The following is a 19,985-nucleotide window of genomic DNA, read 5'->3' as shown; positions in this document are numbered from 1 at the left end:
CCTTCAGTTTTTCTCCATTCAGAATGATGCTAGCCTGAGGCTTAGCATAGATTGCTTTTACAATATTGAGGTATGTTCCTGTTATCCCTAGTTTTTCTAGAGTTTTGAACATAAAGGGATGCTGTACTTTGTCGAATGCTTTTTCCGCATCTATCGAGATGATCATATGGTTCTTATTTTTAAGTCTATTGATGTGGTGAATAACATTTATTGATTTCCGTATATTGAACCAGCCTTGCATCCCAGGGATGAATCCTACTTGATCATGGTGTACAATTTGTTTGATATGTTTTTGTATCCGATTTGCCAGTATTTTATTGAGGATTTCTGCATCTAGGTTCATTAGAGATATTGGTCTGTAGTTTTCTTTCTTTGAAGTGTCTTTGTCTGGTTTAGGTATCAGGGTGATGTTGGCCTCATAGAATGAATTTGGAAGTTCTCCCTCCTTTTCTATTTCCTGAAGTAGCTTGAAGAGTATTGGTATTAGTTCTTTAAAGGTTTTGTAAAATTCTGCTGTATACCCATCCGGTCCTGGGCTTTTCTTAGTTGGTAGTCTTTTGATGGTTTCTTCTATTTCCTCAATTGATATTGGTCTGTTTAGGTTTTCTATATCCTCCTGACTCAACCTGGGCAGATCATATGACTTAAGAAATTTAACTATGCCTTCACTATCTTCTAATTTATTGGAGTATAAGGATTCAAAATAGTTTTTGATTATCTTCTGTATTTCTGAAGTGTCTGTTGTGATATTGCCTTTTTCATCCCGTATGCTAGTAATTTGAGTTCTCTCTCTTCTTCTCTTCGCTAGCATCGCTAAGGGTCTGTCGATTTTGTTTATTTTTTCAAAGAACCAACTTTTAGTTTTGTCAATTTTTTCAATTGTTTCTTTTGTTTCGATTTCATTAATTTCAGCTCTGATTTTAATTATTTCTTGCCTTCTACTTCTTTTGCTGTTGTTTTGCTCTTCTTTTTCAAGGATTTTGAGATGAAGTATGAGATCATTTATTTGTTGGTTTTTTCTTTTTTTAAGGAATGAACTCCAAGCAATGAATTTTCCTCTTAGAACTGCTTTCAATGTGTCCCATTGATTCCGATATGTTGTGTCTGTGTTTTCATTTATCTCTAAGAATTTTTTAATTTCCTCCTTGATGTCTTCTATAATCCATTGATCATTCAGTAACCTATTTTTCATTCTCCAAGTGATGTATGCTTTTTCCTTCCTTCTTTTATCGTTGATTTTCAGTTTCATTCCATTATGATCAGATAAGATGCATGGTATTATCTCTACTCCTTTATATTGTCTAAGAGTTGCCCTGTGACATAATATATGATCTATTTTTGAGAAGGATCCATGTGCTGCTGAGAAAAAAGTGTAACTGCTTGATGTTGGGTAGTATATTCTATATATGTCAATTAAGTCTAGGTTATTAACAGTGTTATTGAGTTCTATAGTTTCCTTATTCAACTTTTGTTTGGAAGATCTGTCCAGTGGCGAGAGAGGTGTGTTGAAGTCTCCCATGATTATGGTATGGTGGTCTATTAGACTCTTGAACTTGAGAAGAGTTTGTTTGACGAACATAGCTGCACCATTGTTTGGGGCATAAATATTTATGATTGTTATGTCTTGTTGGTGTATGGTTCCCTTAAGCAGTATGTAGTGTCCCTCTTTATCCCTTTTGATTAACTTTGGCTTGAAATCTATTTTATTTGATATGAGTATGGACACTCCTGCTTGTTTCCGAAGTCCATATGAGTGATATGATTTTTCCCAACCTTTCACCTTCAGCCTATGTATGTCTTTTCCTATCAAATGCGTCTCCTGTAGGCAGCATATTGTTGGGTCTTGTTTTGTGATCCATTCTACTAGCCTGTGTCTCTTAATTGGTGAGTTTAAGCCATTAACATTTAGGGTTATTATTGAGATATGGGTTGTTCTTCCAGCCATATTTGTTTATTTCTGTTACTAAACATGGTTTGTTTTCCTCTTTGATTATTCCCCCCCACGTTAACTGTCCTACCTCCCACTGTTGGTTTTCATTGTTATTTTCCATTTCCTCTTCCTGTAATGCTTTGGCGAGGATGTTTTGAAGAGATGGTTTTCTAGCTGCGAATTCTTTAAACTTTTGTTTATCGTGGAAGGTTTTAATTTCATCCTCCATCCTGAAGCTTAATTTCGCTGGATACACAATTCTTGGTTGGAACCCATTTTCTTTCAGTGTTTGAAATATGTTATTCCAGGATCTTCTAGCTTTCAGAGTCTGTGTTGAAAGATCAGCTGTTATCCTGATTGGCTTACCCCTAAATGTAATCTGCTTCCTTTCTCTTGTAGCTTTTAAAATTCTCTCCTTATTCTGTATGTTGGGCATCTTCATTATAATGTGTCTAGGTGTGGATCTCTTATGATTTTGCACATTCAGCGTCCTGTAGGCTTCTAGGATTTGGGATTCTGTATCATTCTTCAAGTCTGGGAAGTTTTCTCGTATTATTTCATTGAATAGATTGCTCATTCCTTTGGTTTGGAGCTCTGTACCTTCCTGTATCCCAATGACTCTTAAGTTTGGTCTCTTAATGTTATCCCATATTTCTTGGATGTTCTGCTCATGGTTTCTTAATAGTCTTGCTGAGCTGTCTATGTTCTTTTCCAGTTGAAATACTTTGTCTTCATTGTCTGATGTTCTAAGTGTTCTACTCTGCTGGTAGTATTCTCCATTGAGTTTTTAAGTTGGTTTATTGCTTCCTGCATTTCTAGGATTTCTGTTTGTTTGTTTTTTATAACCTCTATCTCCCTGTATAGTTGATCCTTTGCTTCCTGGATTTGTTTGCGTAATTCATTGTCGAAGTGATCTTTCATTGTCTGATTTTGCTGTTTAATGTCTTCCTTGATACTCCAGATCATTTGAAGCATGTATATCCTGAATTCTTTATCTGACATTCCATCTGCTGCAGCTGTTACCTCTTCTAAAGTTGCGTTGACCTGCATTGCTTGTGGTCCTTTCTTTCCTTGTCTTTTCATACTGCTTGCGTATCTTTCCTGCAGGCGCGGGCGGCGGCTCTGCTCTCTCCTTATTCCAATTGGGGTGTCGTGGTTACCACGCCAGCAGGTCACTGGGCCTGTTCTGGGCGCTGGAGGCGGCTCTGTTCTGCCCCTACTCCAATTGGGGTGACGAGTGTACCACGCCGGCAGGCCACCGGGCCTGATCCGCCGGTCGGTTGCAGGTTTGCCTACCCTGCAGGCGCGGGCGGCGGCTCTACTCTGCCCCTACTCCAAATGGGGTGACGTGTCTGTCGTACCGGCAGGCCACTGGGCCTGTCCCGCTGGTCAGTCGCAGATCTGCCCACCTTTCGGGCATGGGTAGAGGCTCTGCTCTGCCCCTACTCCAATTGGGGTGTCGTGACTACCCCGCCTGCAGGACGCTGGGCCTGTTCCTGGCACGGGCGGCGACTCTGCTCTGCCCCTACTCCAATTAGGGTGGTGTCTGTACCACGCCGGCAGGCTCCTGGGCCTGATCCGCAGGTCTGTTGCAGGTCTGCCTACCTTGGAGGCGTGAGCGGCGGATCTCCCCTGCCCCTCCTACCATGCCTGCGGACCCCTGGGCCTGATCTGCAGGTTGGTCACAGGTCTGCTCACCCTGCGGGCACGGGTGGCAGTTCCGCTCCGCCCCCACTCCAATTGGGGTCACGTGACCACCACACCGGCAGGGCCTGATCCGGGCGTGGGAGAAGGATCTGCTCTGCCCCTACTCCAGTTGGGGTGATGTGTGTACCACACTGGCAGGCCACTGGGCCTGACCCGCCAGGCTGTCACAGGTCTGTTTACCTTGCAAGCGCGAACGGCGGCTCTGCCCTGCCCCTCCTACCACGCCCATGTACCACAGGGTCGCGGGTCTGCCCACCTTGCGGGTGCGGGTGGCGGCTCCGCTCCGCCCCCTCTCCAATTGGGGTCACGCGGTCACCACGCTGGCGAGCAGCTGGGCCTGCTCCGGGCGCTGGCGGCGACCCGGCTCCTCCCCTCTGGCTCGACGACAAATTGAGGAGACTCGGGTGTCTGTGCCTCACCCCCCCCTACCAGGAGACCAACTGTTTATGTCGCCGCTGGTATTGATGAAGTTCTCTTCTCCGCTGCTTTCTGATGACATCAGATCTCTGCCATGTTGGTATCCTATGCGAATGGCAGCATTTCGTTCCCCTTGCCGGGCAACCAAAGCAACGGGTGAGTCCTGACAAGCCCTCAGCAGGATCCGGACCGAGAAGCAGTTTCCGCGGGCTCCTAGCCCCAGGCCAGGGAAGTTCCGGGAGCCGGAACTTGGCCGCTCCGTGCTCGGTGTAAGCTCCTATAAGAGTAGGCTCCAAGAAGCAGTCCCCGCGGGCTCAGTTCCGGGAGCCGGAATTCGGCCGCTTAGTGCTTGGTGTATGCTCTGATAGGAGCAGGGTCCAAGAAGCAGCCTCCGCAGGCTCCGCAGCCCTGGGCCAGGGCGGTTCCGGGACGGTTCCGGGAGCCGGAACTCGGCCGCCCCGCGCTCGGTGTTCGCTCCGATAAGATCAGGTTCTAAGAAGCACCCAGGCACTGAACCCTAGCAATCTGTCTGCAAGCCGCAGGCGAATGGCAGCCTGAAATTACCTGTTCTATGGCTGAATGAGCTGCGGTCAGTCGAAAACAGGGATGGTGACGTCAGCTTTCCAACATGGTGGCTGCTGGCCTCCTCTGTGGTCTGACCGGTGTGGAGAACCGAGATGGACCGCTTCCTTCCCCCGTCTCGAACCCAGAATTCAGCCCTGAGTACGGTGCTTGCACGGCTGGCAGAAACTGCAGCGCTGTATCCCTGCGTCGCTATCTCCTCGTTTCCCAGCGCGCGCTGCAGACTCTAGCCGCGGGGCGGTTTGCTGAATAAGCAGTGTTACCCTCCGTGCGACAAACCTCTCGCGTTTGAGTCCCCGTAGCTGATCCTCGTGCGATGGAAATCCTTCCTCCAGGTTCCGGAGCACCCCACTATTGCTGGAAATTCCTAGCAAGATATCCTTTAGCCGTCCTGACTTGTCATACTCCCACACAGTGAAGCAGCACACGGGGGCAATGCACTCCCCTCGCCGCCATCTTCCTTCCCCGACTAAACAGTATTCTTTATATCCCTTTGCTAACACGTTTCACACTTTCTTATGTTATTGTGTAGCTGTTTAACATCCTTTCTTTTCAACTTAAAAGAATTCCCTTTGCCATTTCTTAATAAGATGGATCTAGTGGTGATAAACTCCCTGATTTTTTTTTTGTTTCTCTTTCATTTTGAAGAAGAGTTTAGCTGACTATAGAATTATTGTTTGGCAGTGATCTTCTTTCAGTACTCTGAAAATATCATCCCACTCCCTTCTGGTCTGCAAGGTTTCTGCTAAAAAATCTTCTATTTGTTATTTTGTGGGTTCCCTTATATGGCTAAGTTGCTTTTCTCTTGCAACTTTCAAAATATGCTGGCTTTCAAAATTTGACTATAATGTGTCTGGATGTAAATTTCTTTGGATTTGTCTTATGTAGTGTCCCCTGGATTTGTTGGACATAAATATCTGTTTCCTTATTATGACTTGGGATGTTTCCAGCCACTGTATCTTTGAATCACTTTCTGGTCCTTTTTTTTTTTCTTGTTTTTGAACTTCCATAACGTATATATTGGTCTACTTAATGGGATTCCTTAAATTTTTCTTCACTTTTTGTTGTTGTTGTTGCTGTTCTTGATTTCATTAATTTGTTTTTCAGTTCTCGCATTCCTTCTTCCTCTTGACTTAGCCTTCTATGGAAACTTAAGTGAAGTTTTCAAGTTCAGTGTACTGTGTTCTTTAGCTCTTTGATTTCTATTTAGTATTTTTATATATTTTCTCTTTGTTGAAATTCCCATATTGCTCATACTTTGTTCTCTTTAAGAGTTACTTTTAATCCTCTATCAGGTAAACCACAACCTTTTTTCAGCAAGACTGATTTCTGGAGATTTATCTGTTCCTTTATTTGAAACATCTTTGGTTGGTTATTTTTCTGACTCTATTTTGGTGTTTGTGTCTTAGAGAAAGCAGATAATCCTCATAGTATTTACAGAATTGCCTTTTATAATAGAAGACCACACCAATCAGTCAACCAGAGATTTGGGAGGCCTTTACCAATTCTTTTCCTTCCCAGGGAGATGGTGGGTGGCAGCTGTGATTTTGTTGTCCTTCTCTACGCTAAACTGGGAGTGTGCAGAGAGCTATGACCTATAAAATCCCAAGCCCCCTTCTCCACTCTTCCTTGCTTGGCTAGACTGTGGTGGACTGAACAGAGCCTAAGACTGGCAAGACAGACTAGCTCTCTGGAAAACCTTTGAGAAGCTGGGGAGTTAGACACACAAATCTCTTTCTTGCTTCAGGGGGAAGCTGAAAGCTGGTTTTCCATTCACTTGCTCTATAGTGAGCAAGGAATAGGATCATGGAAACTTGTCAGTCCCAGTCAGTGCCTGCATTCTCCTGTGGGAAGCTAGACTGCTGGATCTGTTAGAGCTCCAAAGGTGGGAGGATGAAAGGCTGTCTGGAGCCCCTTCAGAAAAGTTGGGGCTCTTAATGTGCATACCAAACTCTTACTTCCTCTGGATGCTGGTAGGAGTTAGGGGGTCCTTTTTAGATAAAGTGGTGCTTCATTTGAAGCAGAGTCTCCAGTAAGAGTCCAAATCCCCCTCCTGTGGTCCAGGAGTTTGGTTTCACATTTTCCTGGGATGCAAGAGCCTTTGAATTAATTTCTGTTTTCTCACAAAAGAAATTTGTCCATGAATAATTATTCAATCAGTGTTTGTGGGGAGAAAGAAGGGTCCAGTTTTCCCTCCTCTGCCATGCTGCCCCAGTTTTATTCACTACACACACATTAATTCATTATACATCTCTAGGAACCTACTCATTTTTAATGAGTTTATTCATGTAATCAGAAAACAATTTTTAATGGAAACGGCTTGATATTTATTTATTTATTGGCAGTGCTGGGGATTAAACTCAGGGCCTCACACATAGTAGGCAAGTACTTCACCACTGAGCCATATCCCCAACCCCTAAACTGCTTGATTTTTTAGAGGAAATTTTCTTCAAATTTGATCTTGACTCAAACTGGCTCCTCTGACTATGCTCTGAGTGCTCTCTGGGATATGCACCATCTTTACGGGCAATTAAGGCTGTTCCTTTTATACTTAGTAGTCTTGTTTGACATTTATATATATATATTAAAAAAAACTCATTTGAAAATTTCCCAACCATTTTCCTTTATTTTAACCAACTACAAAAGTTTTTCTTTCCTTTTTTTTCTGGTTTTAGTCCTGAGGATTGGACCCATGGAGTTGCATATGCTAAGCAGATTCTTTACCACTGAGGTTACAACCAGCCCCTACTTTGGTTTTTATAACACTTTCCTTTATCCATCTTGCCACTCCTTTATCATTATCACTTTATTTACTCAGAGCTTTGGCCTGACACCATGAATTCTTCTGCCTTAGATTTTAGGTATTCCTTATCTGTAATCAAACACCCATTCTCCATGGCTTCCTTTCATCAAAATCATTTTGGGCTATTTCTAATAAAGTAGGGTCTGTATGGTATATAAGGTACCAAAGGATTATATAATTCCCATGAGTCTAGGAGATACACCAAAAGAAATTACAAATAATTGTGAGTAGGTTAGAGTATTAATTTCCTACAGAAATATATTTTTAAAAATACTCTTTTTAGTTTCAAGAATCACTAATCATTTTGTTTAGAGTACATCATGAGCATTTTAAAACTCTAGACATATATTGTTAAAAGTTCTAAGTGACTAGAATTCTAATGTTAGTATAAGTAGAACAGGGAGATGTTTGTTGAATAAATTTTATATGTTTCAAGGAGAAAAAATTTTAAAGTAGAATAAAACTGGATAACTTACTTTTGATGATGCAACTCTACTCTTAAACAAGGACATTTTTATTGAATACTAACAAGAATCAGCAAAGTAAATAAGCAAGAGTGAAGAAAGGAAGGAGCGAGATGACCTGGCATGTCATTATTCTATTACTCAACAATAGAGACAAGTAAAATTCTGAGAAGAAAAGAAAACAAAAGGCAAGTAGGACAACAAAAAGGTAAAGAATGCAACTGGAAGAACTATTTATATTTGTTGTAGGAGACTGCAGGGAAACTTAGGTATATCCAAGTTAGTACTGATAATTAATTGACACATGGTTCTTGGTTTCCTATTTTTTTGAAGAAAATGAGCAATTCATTCATTCAACAAAGAAGTGTACTCTCCTTGTCATATACCTGGTGTTAGATGCACTACAATGCATAAAGTATACAGTCTACTCATGAAAGTTCAGGTCTAGATTACTAATCTTAGGAGATCTTACCAAGGACACTAAGAGGGTCTTCAGATTAGGAATATTTCAGATACTGTGAACTATGTCATATGATTGAAAGTATAAGAGAAAGATAAAAAAAATACTGTCTACCTATTTAATGTCATGAATGTTTTGTGGTTTTTTATTTAAATCAGCATAAATAAATATGAATATTTACATGACAATTTCTAGTTTATATCAACAAGTACAGTAAAATGGATCTTTCACTTACCATTTCTGCACTCTCTTTACCAACATTGAGTTGCGTAGTTAGCTGTTGAAATCTGGTCAGCTGATCCTAGTGGGAAGGTAGGAAGAGAATATGAATAACATTTTCTTTGCAACCCATATTTGAAATAAAACTAAAATTAAATCTAAAGTCATTATGCATAAATTTAGTGTTTCTTCTATTATTGTGTGAATATTCAAAGAAATAAAAAATTTAAATGACTAAATAATAAGGAAACAATGTTGATACTAATGTAGCTATTTATGTTTCATATAAAAATCATTATTTCTAGAAATCAATCCATTAGTAAATACTATTTTAAAACTTAAAGACATAAATTCCAAATGCTAGAGAAACCCTGTCAAGTATTGAAAAACCACATTCAAAACTATTTAAAAAATCTACAAAAGAAACCACAGCAGAGGAATTACTGCCCAATGCTTTTTTAAAAATTCTCATGTTCTACACGTATAAAGTTGTTTGATTAGCTGTTATGATCCTATTAAACACTATTTGTGTAGGTAACACAAAGTTGGGAGAGGCTGTTAATAAGTGGGAAGACAGAACCAAATCAATAGGCAAGCAGGGAAATAAAGATTAAGTGTTATTTAAAAAGTCACATATTTTAAAAAAATCTTAGTGCATAGGTATAGTATAAGAATGATCTTATTCAGGTGAAAAACCAAAAAAACCCCAAAAACTTCATGGGTTTCCCTGACCTAAATGAGGCAACAATCCTCAAGAATTTACTTTTATTAAAAAATGGTTTCTAGCCAGGCACAGTGGCACACTTCTGTAATCTCAGCAGCTCGGGAGGCTGAGGTAGGAGGATCATGAGTCCTAAGCCAGCCTCAGGAACAGCAAGGTGCTAAGTAACTCAGGGAGACCCTGTCTCTAAATAAAATACAACACAGTCTGGGGAGTGGTACCAAAAAAAAAAAAAAAATGGTTTCTAGACCTGAAAGGTAAAAGTTATGGCTCAAATTACATGTGGGTTTTTTAAAACCAGGGCATGTATAGAAAAAGTCATTTTTTAAACTGTAAAGCATCATGTGAGCATTGTTATATGACTTCTTCAGGTAGGAATTAACTATAATTATTATTATTGAAATATCCATAAATTAAAATTAAGAAAGTCTATAATGTGAGTTTAAAAAAGTATGAGAACCAACCTAAATAACTGCTTTTCAAGATACACAGAAAAGAGGTTAGAATTAGAATTTGTCCATAGTGTTCAATGTACTTGGCAGTCAAAAAACCAACAAAGGATTAAAGAAGGCAGATTTTCCAGTGGAATGGTCTCCTGAGGCAGCAAGTTCTTGTGATAGAGGTAAAGCAAAATCTAGCTGTACTCTTTGAAAGAATGTAAAATGACTTCGCTTTTGATAGGAAAAGTTAAAACAGTTATCTTAATAACTATTAAGATCTCTTTGTATTATATGATTTTGATTAATTTATGGTAGATAAACTTGACATCTACTTTTAATAGGCCACATTTAATGATAGAAACATTTTTATTCTACATAGCACTGTCACCATAACCTAAGGCATGGTTCTGTTTTGTTTCAAATTAGGTAGGAAATCAAGCAAAGAAAGCTTCAGAGTTCTATTTATATAAAATAATCTAATAGCTGCTTCTTAGAACTAAATACAGCTTTTATTGCTAATCCCATTATAAAAGCAAATGTGCACTGGGGCAGTGCTTTAATTATCTTATCTGTTTAAGGGATTTCTGAGCAGCAGAGATCCATTTATTGTTAACATAAAATCACAGTAAAGACTTTGGTACTCCTCTCTAATGCAGTTTCTTCAGAATGCAATTTCTTATAGATACACAAGGAAATCATGAAATCTAAGACTACCTTTTGCTTTTGGCTTTCAAATACTTGAATCTGGGCCTTGGTCATGTGCTCCTGGTAAATTTTCTGCAGTCTGTCCAATTCCTGGGCAACAGTCTGCCAGAGTTCTATAGCCTGAATTTTTTCCTATGGGGAAAAATTCATTAAATTATTAGCAGATTATTTACTGTATAGTGCAAATAGATCATTTCACAAATGAGTTCTTATCAAGTTAGAGACTGAAAATAGAACTTGCATGAAGAGGTAAAGACACGCATGGCTTAATGACAGGAATAGGTTCTGAGAAACTCAATTTTGCCATTGGTGAACATCATATATTTACACAAATGGCTACTTGGTGAGGAGGTGATGAAATCTTGTGGGACCATGATTGGACATGCAGTCCATCATAGACTGAATGTCATTCTGTAGTACATGACTATATCACAGTTGTATTATATACATATTTTCCTTTATAGTCTGAGGGATCAAACCCAGGCCCTCTCACAAAGTAGCAAGTACTCTACCTCTCAGCAACATCATCTCCAATCCAAGTTATAATTTTTGATGTTTTAAAATTGTATTAACGGAGACGACCGTTCCTCCCGGTGTCCCCGGGACTACCGACAACGACGGAACCCAGAGGAAACGGATGGAGACGGAGATGCGGACTTGAAAGAAGCCGCAGCCGAAGAAGGCGAGCTGAAGAGTCAGGACATTTCAGATTTAACAGCAGTTGAAAGGGAAGACTCATCATTACTTACTCCTACAGCCAAAAAATTGAAAATAGATACCAAAGAAAAGAAAGAGAAGAAGCAGAAAGTGGATGAAGATGAAATTCAAAAGATGCAGAGCAATGGCACAGACCTGTAATCTCAGCGATTTGGGAAGCTGAGACAGGAGGATCAAGAGTTCAAAGCCAGGGGGAAGGAAGATGGCGGCGAGGGGAGTGCATTACCCCCGTGTGCTGCTTCACTGTGTGGGAGTATGACAAGTCAGGACGGCTAAAGGATATCTTGTTAGGAATTTCCAGCAATAGTGGGGTGCGCCGGAACCTGGAGGAAGGATTTCCATCGCACGCGGATCGGCTACGGGGACTCAAACGCGAGAGGTTTGTCGCACGGAGGGTAAAACTGCTTATTCAGCAAATCGCCCCGCGGCTAGAGTCTGCAACGCGAGCTGGGATAGAGACGCAGGGTTACAGTGCTGCAGTTTCTGCCAGCCGCGCAAGCACCGCACTCAGGGCTGAATTCTGGGTTCGAGACGGGGGAAGGAAGCGGTCCATCTCGGATCTCCACACGGGTCAGACCACAGAGGAGGCCAGCAGCCACCATGTTGGTAAACTGACGTCACCACACCTGTTTTCGACTGACCGCAGCTCATTCAGCCATAGAACAGGTAATTTCAGGCTGCAATTCGCCTGCGGCTTGCAGACAGATTGCTAGGGTTCAGCGCCTGGGGGCTTCTTAAAATCTGATCTTATCGGAGTGAACACCGAGCGCGGGGCGGCCGAGTTCCGGCTCCCGGAACCGTCCCGGAACCGCCCTGGCTCAGGGCTGCGGAGCCTGCGGAGGCTGCTTCTTGGACCCTGCTACTATCAGAGCAAACACCAAGCACTAAGCGGCCGAATTCCGGCTCCCGGAACTGAGCCCGCGGGGGCTGCTTCTTAGAGCTTACACTTATAGGAGCTTACACCGAGCACGGAGCGGCCGAGTTCCGGCTCCCGGAACTTCCCTGGACCGGGGCTAGGAGCCCGCGGAAACTGTGTCTCGGTCCGGGTCCTGCTGAGGGCCGGTCAGGACTCACCCGTTGCTTGGGTTGCCCGGCAGGGGGAACGAAGTGCTGCCATTCGCATGGGATACCAACATGGCAGAGATCTGATGTCAGCAGAAAGCGGTGGAGGAGAGATCTTCATCAATACCAGCGGTGACATAAACAGTTGGTCTCCTGGTAAGGAGGGTGAGGCTCAGTCACCCGAGTCTCCTCAATTTGTCCTTGAGCCAGAGGGAAGGAGCCGGGCCGCCGCAAGAACCCGGAGCAGGCCCAGCGGCTCGCCAGCGTGGTGACTGCGTGACCCCAATTGGAGAGGGGGCGGAGCGGAGCCGCCACCCACACCCGCCAGGTGGGCAGACCCACGACCCAGTAGTACATGGGCAGGGTAGGAGGGGCAAGGCAGAGCCGCCGTTCGCGCTTGCAAGGTAAACAGACCTGTGACAGCCTGGCGGGTCAGGCCCAGTGGCCTGCCAGTGTGGTACACACGTCACCCCAACTCGAGTAGGGGCAGAGCAGATCCTTCTCCCATGCCCGGATCAGGCCCTGCCGGTGTGGTGGTCACGTGACCCCAATTGGAGTGGGGGCGGAGCGGAACCGCCACCCGTGCCCGCAGGGTGAGCAGACCAGTGATCAACCTGCAGATCAGGCCCAGGGGTCCGCAGGCGTGGTAGGAGGGGCAGGGCATATCCGCCGCCTGCGCCTTCAAGGTAGGCAGACCTACAACAGACCGGCGGATCAGGCCCAGGAGCCTGCCGGCGTGGTACAAACACCACCCTAATTGGAGTAGTGACAGAGCAGAGTCGCCTCCCTTGCCAGGAACAGGCCCAGCGTCCTGCAGGCGGGGTAGTCACGACACCCCAATTGGAGTAGGGGCAGAGCAGAGCCTCCACCCGTGCCCGAAAGGTGGGCAGATCTGCGACCGACCAGCGGGACAGGCCCAGTGGCCTGCCGGTACGACAGACACGTCACCCCATTTGGAGTAGGGGCAGAGTAGAGCTGCCGCCCGCGCCTGCAGGGTAGGCAAACCTGCAACCGACCGGCGGATCAGGCCCGGTGGCCTGCCGGCGTGGTACACTCGTCACCCCAACTGGAGTAGGGGCAGAACAGAGCCGCCACCAGCTCCCAGAACAGGCCCAGTGACCTGCTGGCGTGGTAGCCACGACACCCCAATTGGAATAAGGAGAGAGCAGAGCCGCCGCCCGCACCTGCAGGAAAGATACGCAAGCAGTATGAAAAGACAAGGAAAGAAAGGACCACAAGCAATGCAGGTCAACGCAACTTTAGAAGAGGTAACAGCTGTAGCAGATGGAATGTCAGATAAAGAATTCAGGATATACATGCTTCAGATTATCTGGAGTATCAAGGAAGACATTAAACAGCAAAATCAGACAATGAAAGATCACTTCGAGAACGAATTACGCAAACAAATCCAGGAAGCAAAGGATCAACTATACAGGGAGATAGAGGTTATAAAAAACAAGCAATCAGAAATCCTAGAAATGCAGGAAGCAATAAACCAACTTAAAAACTCAATGCAGAATACTATCAGCAGAGTAGAACACTTAGAAATAGAACATCAGACAATGAAGACAAAGTATTTCAACTGGAAAAGAACATAGACAGCTCAGGAAGACTGTTAAGAAACCATGAGCAGAACATCCAAGAAATATGGGATAACATTAAGAGACCAAACTTAAGAGTCATTGGGATACAGGAAGGTACAGAGCTCCAAACCAAAGGAATGAGCAGTCTATTCAATGAAATAATACAAGAAAACTTCCCAGACTTGAAGAATGAGACAGAATCCCAAATCCTAGAAGCCTACAGGACGCCGAATGTGCAAAATCATAAGAGATCCACACCTAGACACATTATAATGAAGATGCCCAACATACAGAATAAGGAGAGAATTTTAAAAGCTACAAGAGAAAGGAAGCAGATTACATTTAGGGGTAAGCCAATCAGGATAACAGCTGATCTTTCAACACAGACTCTGAAAGCTAGAAGATCCTGGAATAACATATTTCAAACACTGAAAGAAAATGGGTTCCAACCAAGAATTGTGTATCCAGCGAAATTAAGCTTCAGGATGGAGGATGAAATTAAAACCTTCCACGATAAACAAAAGTTTAAAGAATTCGCAGCTAGAAAACCATCTCTTCAAAACATCCTCGCCAAAGCATTACAGGAAGAGGAAATGGAAAATAACAATGAAAACCAACAGTGGGAGGTAGGACAGTTAACGTGGGGGGGAATAATCAAAGAGGAAAACAAACCATGTTTAGTAACAGAAATAAACAAATATGGCTGGAAGAACAACCCATATCTCAATAATAACCCTAAATGTTAATGGCTTAAACTCACCAATTAAGAGACACAGGCTAGTAGAATGGATCACAAAACAAGACCCAACAATATGCTGCCTACAGGAGACGCATTTGATAGGAAAAGACATACATAGGCTGAAGGTGAAAGGTTGGGAAAAATCATATCACTCATATGGACTTCGGAAACAAGCAGGAGTGTCCATACTCATATCAAATAAAATAGATTTCAAGCCAAAGTTAATCAAAAGGGATAAAGAGGGACACTACATACTGCTCAAGGGAACCATACACCAACAAGACATAACAATCATAAATATTTATGCCCCAAACAATGGTGCAGCTATGTTCGTCAAACAAACTCTTCTCAAGTTCAAGAGTCTAATAGACCACCACACCATAATCATGGGAGACTTCAACACACCTCTCTTGCCACTGGACAGATCTTCCAAACAAAAGTTGAATAAGGAAACTATAGAACTCAATAACACTATTAATAACCTAGACCTAATTGACATATATAGAGTATACCACCCAACATCAAGCAGTTACACTTTTTTCTCAGCACATGGATCCTTCTCAAAAATAGATCATATATTATGTCACAGGGCAACTCTTAGACAATATAAAGGAGTAGAGATAATACCATGCATCTTATCTGATCATAATGGAATGAAACTGAAAATCAACGATAAAAGAAGGAAGGAAAAAGCATACATCAATTGGAGAATGAACAATAGGTTACTGAATGATCAATGGGTTATAGAAGACATCAAGGAGGAAATTAAAAAATTCTTAGAGATAAATGAAAACACAGACACAACATATCGGAATCTATGGGACACATTGAAAGCAGTTCTAAGAGGAAAATTCATTGCTTGGAGTTCATTCCTTAAAAAAAGAAAAAACCAACAAATAAATGATCTCATACTTCATCTCAAAATCCTAGAAAAAGAAGAGCAAAACAACAGCAAAAGAAGTAGAAGGCAAGAAATAATTAAAATCAGAGCTGAAATTAATGAAATCGAAACAAAAGAAACAATTGAAAAAATTGACAAAACTAAAAGTTGGTTCTTTGAAAAAATAAACAAAATCGACAGACCCTTAGTGATGCTAGCGAAGAGAAGAAGAGAGAGAACTCAAATTACTAGCATACGGGATGAAAAAGGCAATATCACAACAGACACTTCAGAAATACAGAAGATAATCAAAAACTATTTTGAATCCTTATACTCCAATAAATTAGAAGATAGTGAAGGCATAGATAAATTTCTTAAGTCATATGATCTGCCCAGATTGAGTCAGGAGGATATAGAAAACCTAAACAGACCAATATCAATTGAGGAAATAGAAGAAACCATCAAAAGACTACCAACTAAGAAAAGCCCAGGACCGGATGGGTATACAGCAGAATTTTACAAAACCTTTAAAGAAGAACTAATACCAATACTTTTCAAGCTACTTCAGGAAATAGAAAAGGAGGGAGAACTTCCAAATTCATTCTATGAGGCCAACATCACCCTGATACCTAAACCAGACAAAGACACTTCAAAGAAAGAAAACTACAGACCAATATCTCTAATGAACCTAGATGCAAAAATCCTCAATAAAATTCTGGCGAATCGGATACAAAAACATATCAAAAAAATTGTACACCATGATCAAGTAGGATTCATCCCTGGGATGCAAGGCTGGTTCAATATACGGAAATCAATAAATGTTATTCACCACATCAATAGACTTAAAAATAAGAACCATATGATCATCTCGATAGATGCGGAAAAAGCATTCGACAAAGTACAGCATCCCTTTATGTTCAAAACTCTAGAAAAACTAGGGATAACAGGAACATACCTCAATATTGTAAAAGCAATCTATGCTAAGCCTCAGGCTAGCATCATTCTGAATGGAGAAAAACTGAAGGCATTCCCTCTAAAATCTGGAACAAGACAGGGATGCCCTCTCTCTCCACTTCTGTTCAACATAGTTCTCGAAACACTGGCCAGAGCAATTAGACAGACGAAAGAAATTAAAGGCATAAAAATAGGAAAAGAAGAACTTAAATTATCACTATTTGCAGATGATATGATTCTATACCTAGCAGACCCAAAAGGCTCTACAAAGAAACTATTAGAGCTAATAAATGAATTCAGCAAAGTGGCAGGATATAAAATCAACACGCATAAATCAAAGGCATTCCTGTATATCAGCGACAAATCCTCTGAAATGGAAATGAGGACAACCACTCCATTCAAAATATCTTCAAAAAAAATAAAATACTTGGGAATCAACCTAACAAAAGAGGTGAAAGACTTATACAATGAAAACTACAGAACCCTAAAGAGAGAAATAGAAGAAGATCTTAGAAGATGGAAAAATATACCCTGTTCATGGATAGGCAGAACTAACATCATCAAAATGGCGATATTACCAAAAGTTCTCTATAGGTTTAATGCAATGCCAATCAAAATCCCAACGGCATTTCTTGTAGAAATAGAGAAAGCAATCATGAAATTCATATGGAAAAATAAAAGACCCAGAATAGCAAAAACAATGCTAAGCAGGAAGTGTGAATCAGGCGGTATAGCGATACCAGACTTCAAACTATACTACAGAGCAATAGTAACAAAAACAGCATGGTACTGGTACCAAAACAGGCGGGTGGACCAATGGTACAGAATAGAGGACACAGAAACCAATCCACAAAACTACAACTATCTTATATTTGATAAAGGGGCTAAAAGCATGCAATGGAGGAAGGATAGCATCTTCAACAAATGGTGCTGGGAAAACTGGAAATCCATATGCAACAAAATGAAACTGAATCCCTTTCTCTCGCCATGCACAACAGTGAATTCAAATTGGATCAAGGAGCTTGATATCAAATCAGAGACACGCCGTCTGATAGAAGAAAAAGTTGGCTACGATCTACATTCGGTGGGGTCGGGCTCCAAATTCCTCAATAGGACACCCATAGCACAAAAGTTAATAACTAGAATCAACAAATGGGACTTACTCAAACTAAAAAGTTTTTTCTCAGCAAAAGAAACAATAAGAGAGGTAAATAGGGAGCCTACACCCTGGGAACAAATCTTTACTCCTCACACTTCAGATAGAGCCCTAATATCCAGAGTATACAAAGAACTCCAAAAATTAGACAATAAGAGAACAAACAACCCAATCAACAAATGGGCCAAGGACCTGAACAGACACTTCTCAGAGGAGGACATACAGTCAATCAACAAGTACATGAAAAAATGCTCAACATCTCTAGCTGTCAGAGAAATGCAAATCAAAACCACCCTAAGATACCATCTCACTCCAGTAAGATTGGCAGCCATTAGGAAGTCAAACAACAACAAGTGCTGGCGAGGATGTGGGGAAAAGGGTACACTTGTACATTGCTGGTGGGACTGCAGATTGGTGCAGCCAATTTGGAAAGCAGTATGGAGATTTCTTGGAAAGCTGGGAATGGAGCCACCATTTGACCCAGCTATTCCCCTTCTTGGTCTATTCCCTAAAGACCTAAAAAGAGCATGCTACAGGGACACTGCTACATCGATGTTCATAGCAGCACAGTTCACAATAGCAAGACTGTGGAACCAACCTAGATGCCCTTCAATAGACGAATGGATAAAAAAAATGTGGCATTTATACACAATGGAGTATTACTCTGCATTAAAAAATGACAAAATCATAGAATTTACAGGGAAATGGATGGCATTAGAGCAGATTATGCTAAGTGAAGCTAGCCAATCCCTAAAAAACAAATGCCAAATGTCTTCTTTGATATAAGGAGAGTAACTAAGAACAGAGTAGGGACGAAGAGCAGGAGAAGAAGATTAACATTTAACAGGGATGAGAGATGGGAGGGAAAGGGAGAGAGAAGGGAAATTGCACGGTAATGGAAGGAGACCCTCAGGGTTATACAGTGGAGGGGGTAGAGAGAGAGGAGGGGAGGGGAGGGGAGAGGTGGGGAGGGGGGAGGGTGGAGGATGGGAAAGGCAGCGGAGCACAACAGACACTAGTATGGCAATTTGTAAATCAATGGATGTGTAACTGATGTGAATCTGCAATCTGTGTATGGGGTGAAGGTGGGAGTTCATAACCCACTTGAATCAAAGTGTGGAATATGATATGTCAAGAAATTTGTAATGTTTTGAACAACCCACAATAAAAAATTAAAAAAAAAAATTGTATTAACAATAATTTAGGTAATAACCCCAAAGATAAAAATTTTCTTTCTCTGAAATTATCTTTGTACTCACATTTCACAGCCTTATCAGAGAGAAAGACTAAAACTATTCTACAGGAGGCTTACTTAAACTCATGAGTTTGAGACCAGCTTGGGCAACACAGCAAGACCCCTCTTAAAACAACAACAACAACAAGAACAACACAATAGTAATGAGAAGAAAATAAAGAAAAAGAAGGAAAAAAGTTAACAAAGAAAAAAATTAACTTATAAAAAGAAAACTGTTAGTTGTTTCACAGAAAGAATAAACCTTAGAAATTCTAAAGTAGGTTTTAATTTGTAATACAATTGATATTGATCGATATATAAAACACAAAACAAAAACAAAAGGGTCTTTAAGGTTCTAAATAATTTTTAAGTGTTCTGAAGAAGGATCCTGGAACCTAAAAGGTTGAGGAATGCTACTCTATTAGGTAGAGGCCATTACTGTCTACATAGAAGTAGAAACCAAGGTTCAGGTAACTTTCCTAAGGTCCCTCAGCAAGTTGTTGACTGAGTTTCTGGAAGAAATCTTCATCGCTTTGTCCATAAGTCCAACCTTTCAAATACCAGGTCAGAGCAAATCCACCCTCTTAGCTTCAGTAAGAAGGTGAAAGGGAACAGTATGCATTTTTAAAAAGAACACAGTGAGTAAATATAGGTTTCTGAGTTTCTACAAAACAATTAGTGAAGTATAACGTGCATTCAGAAAAGTTGGAAATCATGAACTTTCATAGTGAACACAGTCATAGAATCAGCATTCAGTTTGAGAGAGTGAGCATTATTACCATCACCTGAAAGTCAGGAATCCCACCAAAAAACCGTGGTCTGTCTTCTAATGCCATAGATTGGTTTTGCCTAAATATTACCATAGTTTTAAAAAGTGTAGACCTACACAGAATCTGAAGCCCGAAGACTTGGGTTGAAATCTTTAAATTATCTGCAGTTCACCTATGATACCTTAAAAATTTCGGCTGAATAATCCCAGACAATTCTCTTCATTTCCGTAAGACTTAGTTTTCATTTCATTTTCTTAATGACTCAAGTCATAGAAATGTCTCATATTTCAAAAGGTTCTATTTTTTTCCCCAATCTGCCTGATGACAAGCATCACTTGCATTAGTAGTTACAAAACCCATACTCTCCTAGAATTAGTGGGTTCTCAAAAGACTAACATGGAGGCAGGCTGGGGTTGTGGCTCAGTGGTAGAGTGCTCACCTA

At 41.5% G+C, this 19,985-nt stretch overlaps 1 protein-coding gene across 4 annotated transcripts in view; it reads right to left on the bottom strand.

The window, feature by feature from the left end:
* The window catches only part of Sclt1 (sodium channel and clathrin linker 1), a 176,388-nt gene that overhangs the window by 103,123 nt on the left and 53,280 nt on the right, over positions 1-19,985 (bottom strand). For all 4 annotated transcript variants that reach the window (XR_006855097.2, XM_046459634.2, XM_046459633.2 and 1 more), the window contains exons 7-8: positions 10,458-10,580; positions 8,599-8,664 (exon numbers count right to left, since the gene is read on the bottom strand). Coding sequence is in view for 3 of the 4 variants with exons in the window: in XM_046459634.2 (XP_046315590.1) it covers positions 8,599-8,664; positions 10,458-10,580 (189 nt within the window). In the remaining variant the exon portion in view is untranslated. The remainder of the gene's footprint in view (positions 1-8,598; positions 8,665-10,457; positions 10,581-19,985) is intronic.

The sequence above is a fragment of the Marmota monax genome, unplaced genomic scaffold (genome assembly GCF_021218885.2).
Source record: "Marmota monax isolate L192 unplaced genomic scaffold, Marmota_monax_Labrador192_F-V1.1 WCK01_AAM20220418_F8-fsc00039, whole genome shotgun sequence".
Lineage (NCBI taxonomy): Eukaryota > Metazoa > Chordata > Mammalia > Rodentia > Sciuridae > Marmota > Marmota monax.
The sequence above is the reverse complement of the archived record's forward strand: the minus strand, read 5'-3'. Positions and strand labels throughout refer to the sequence as shown.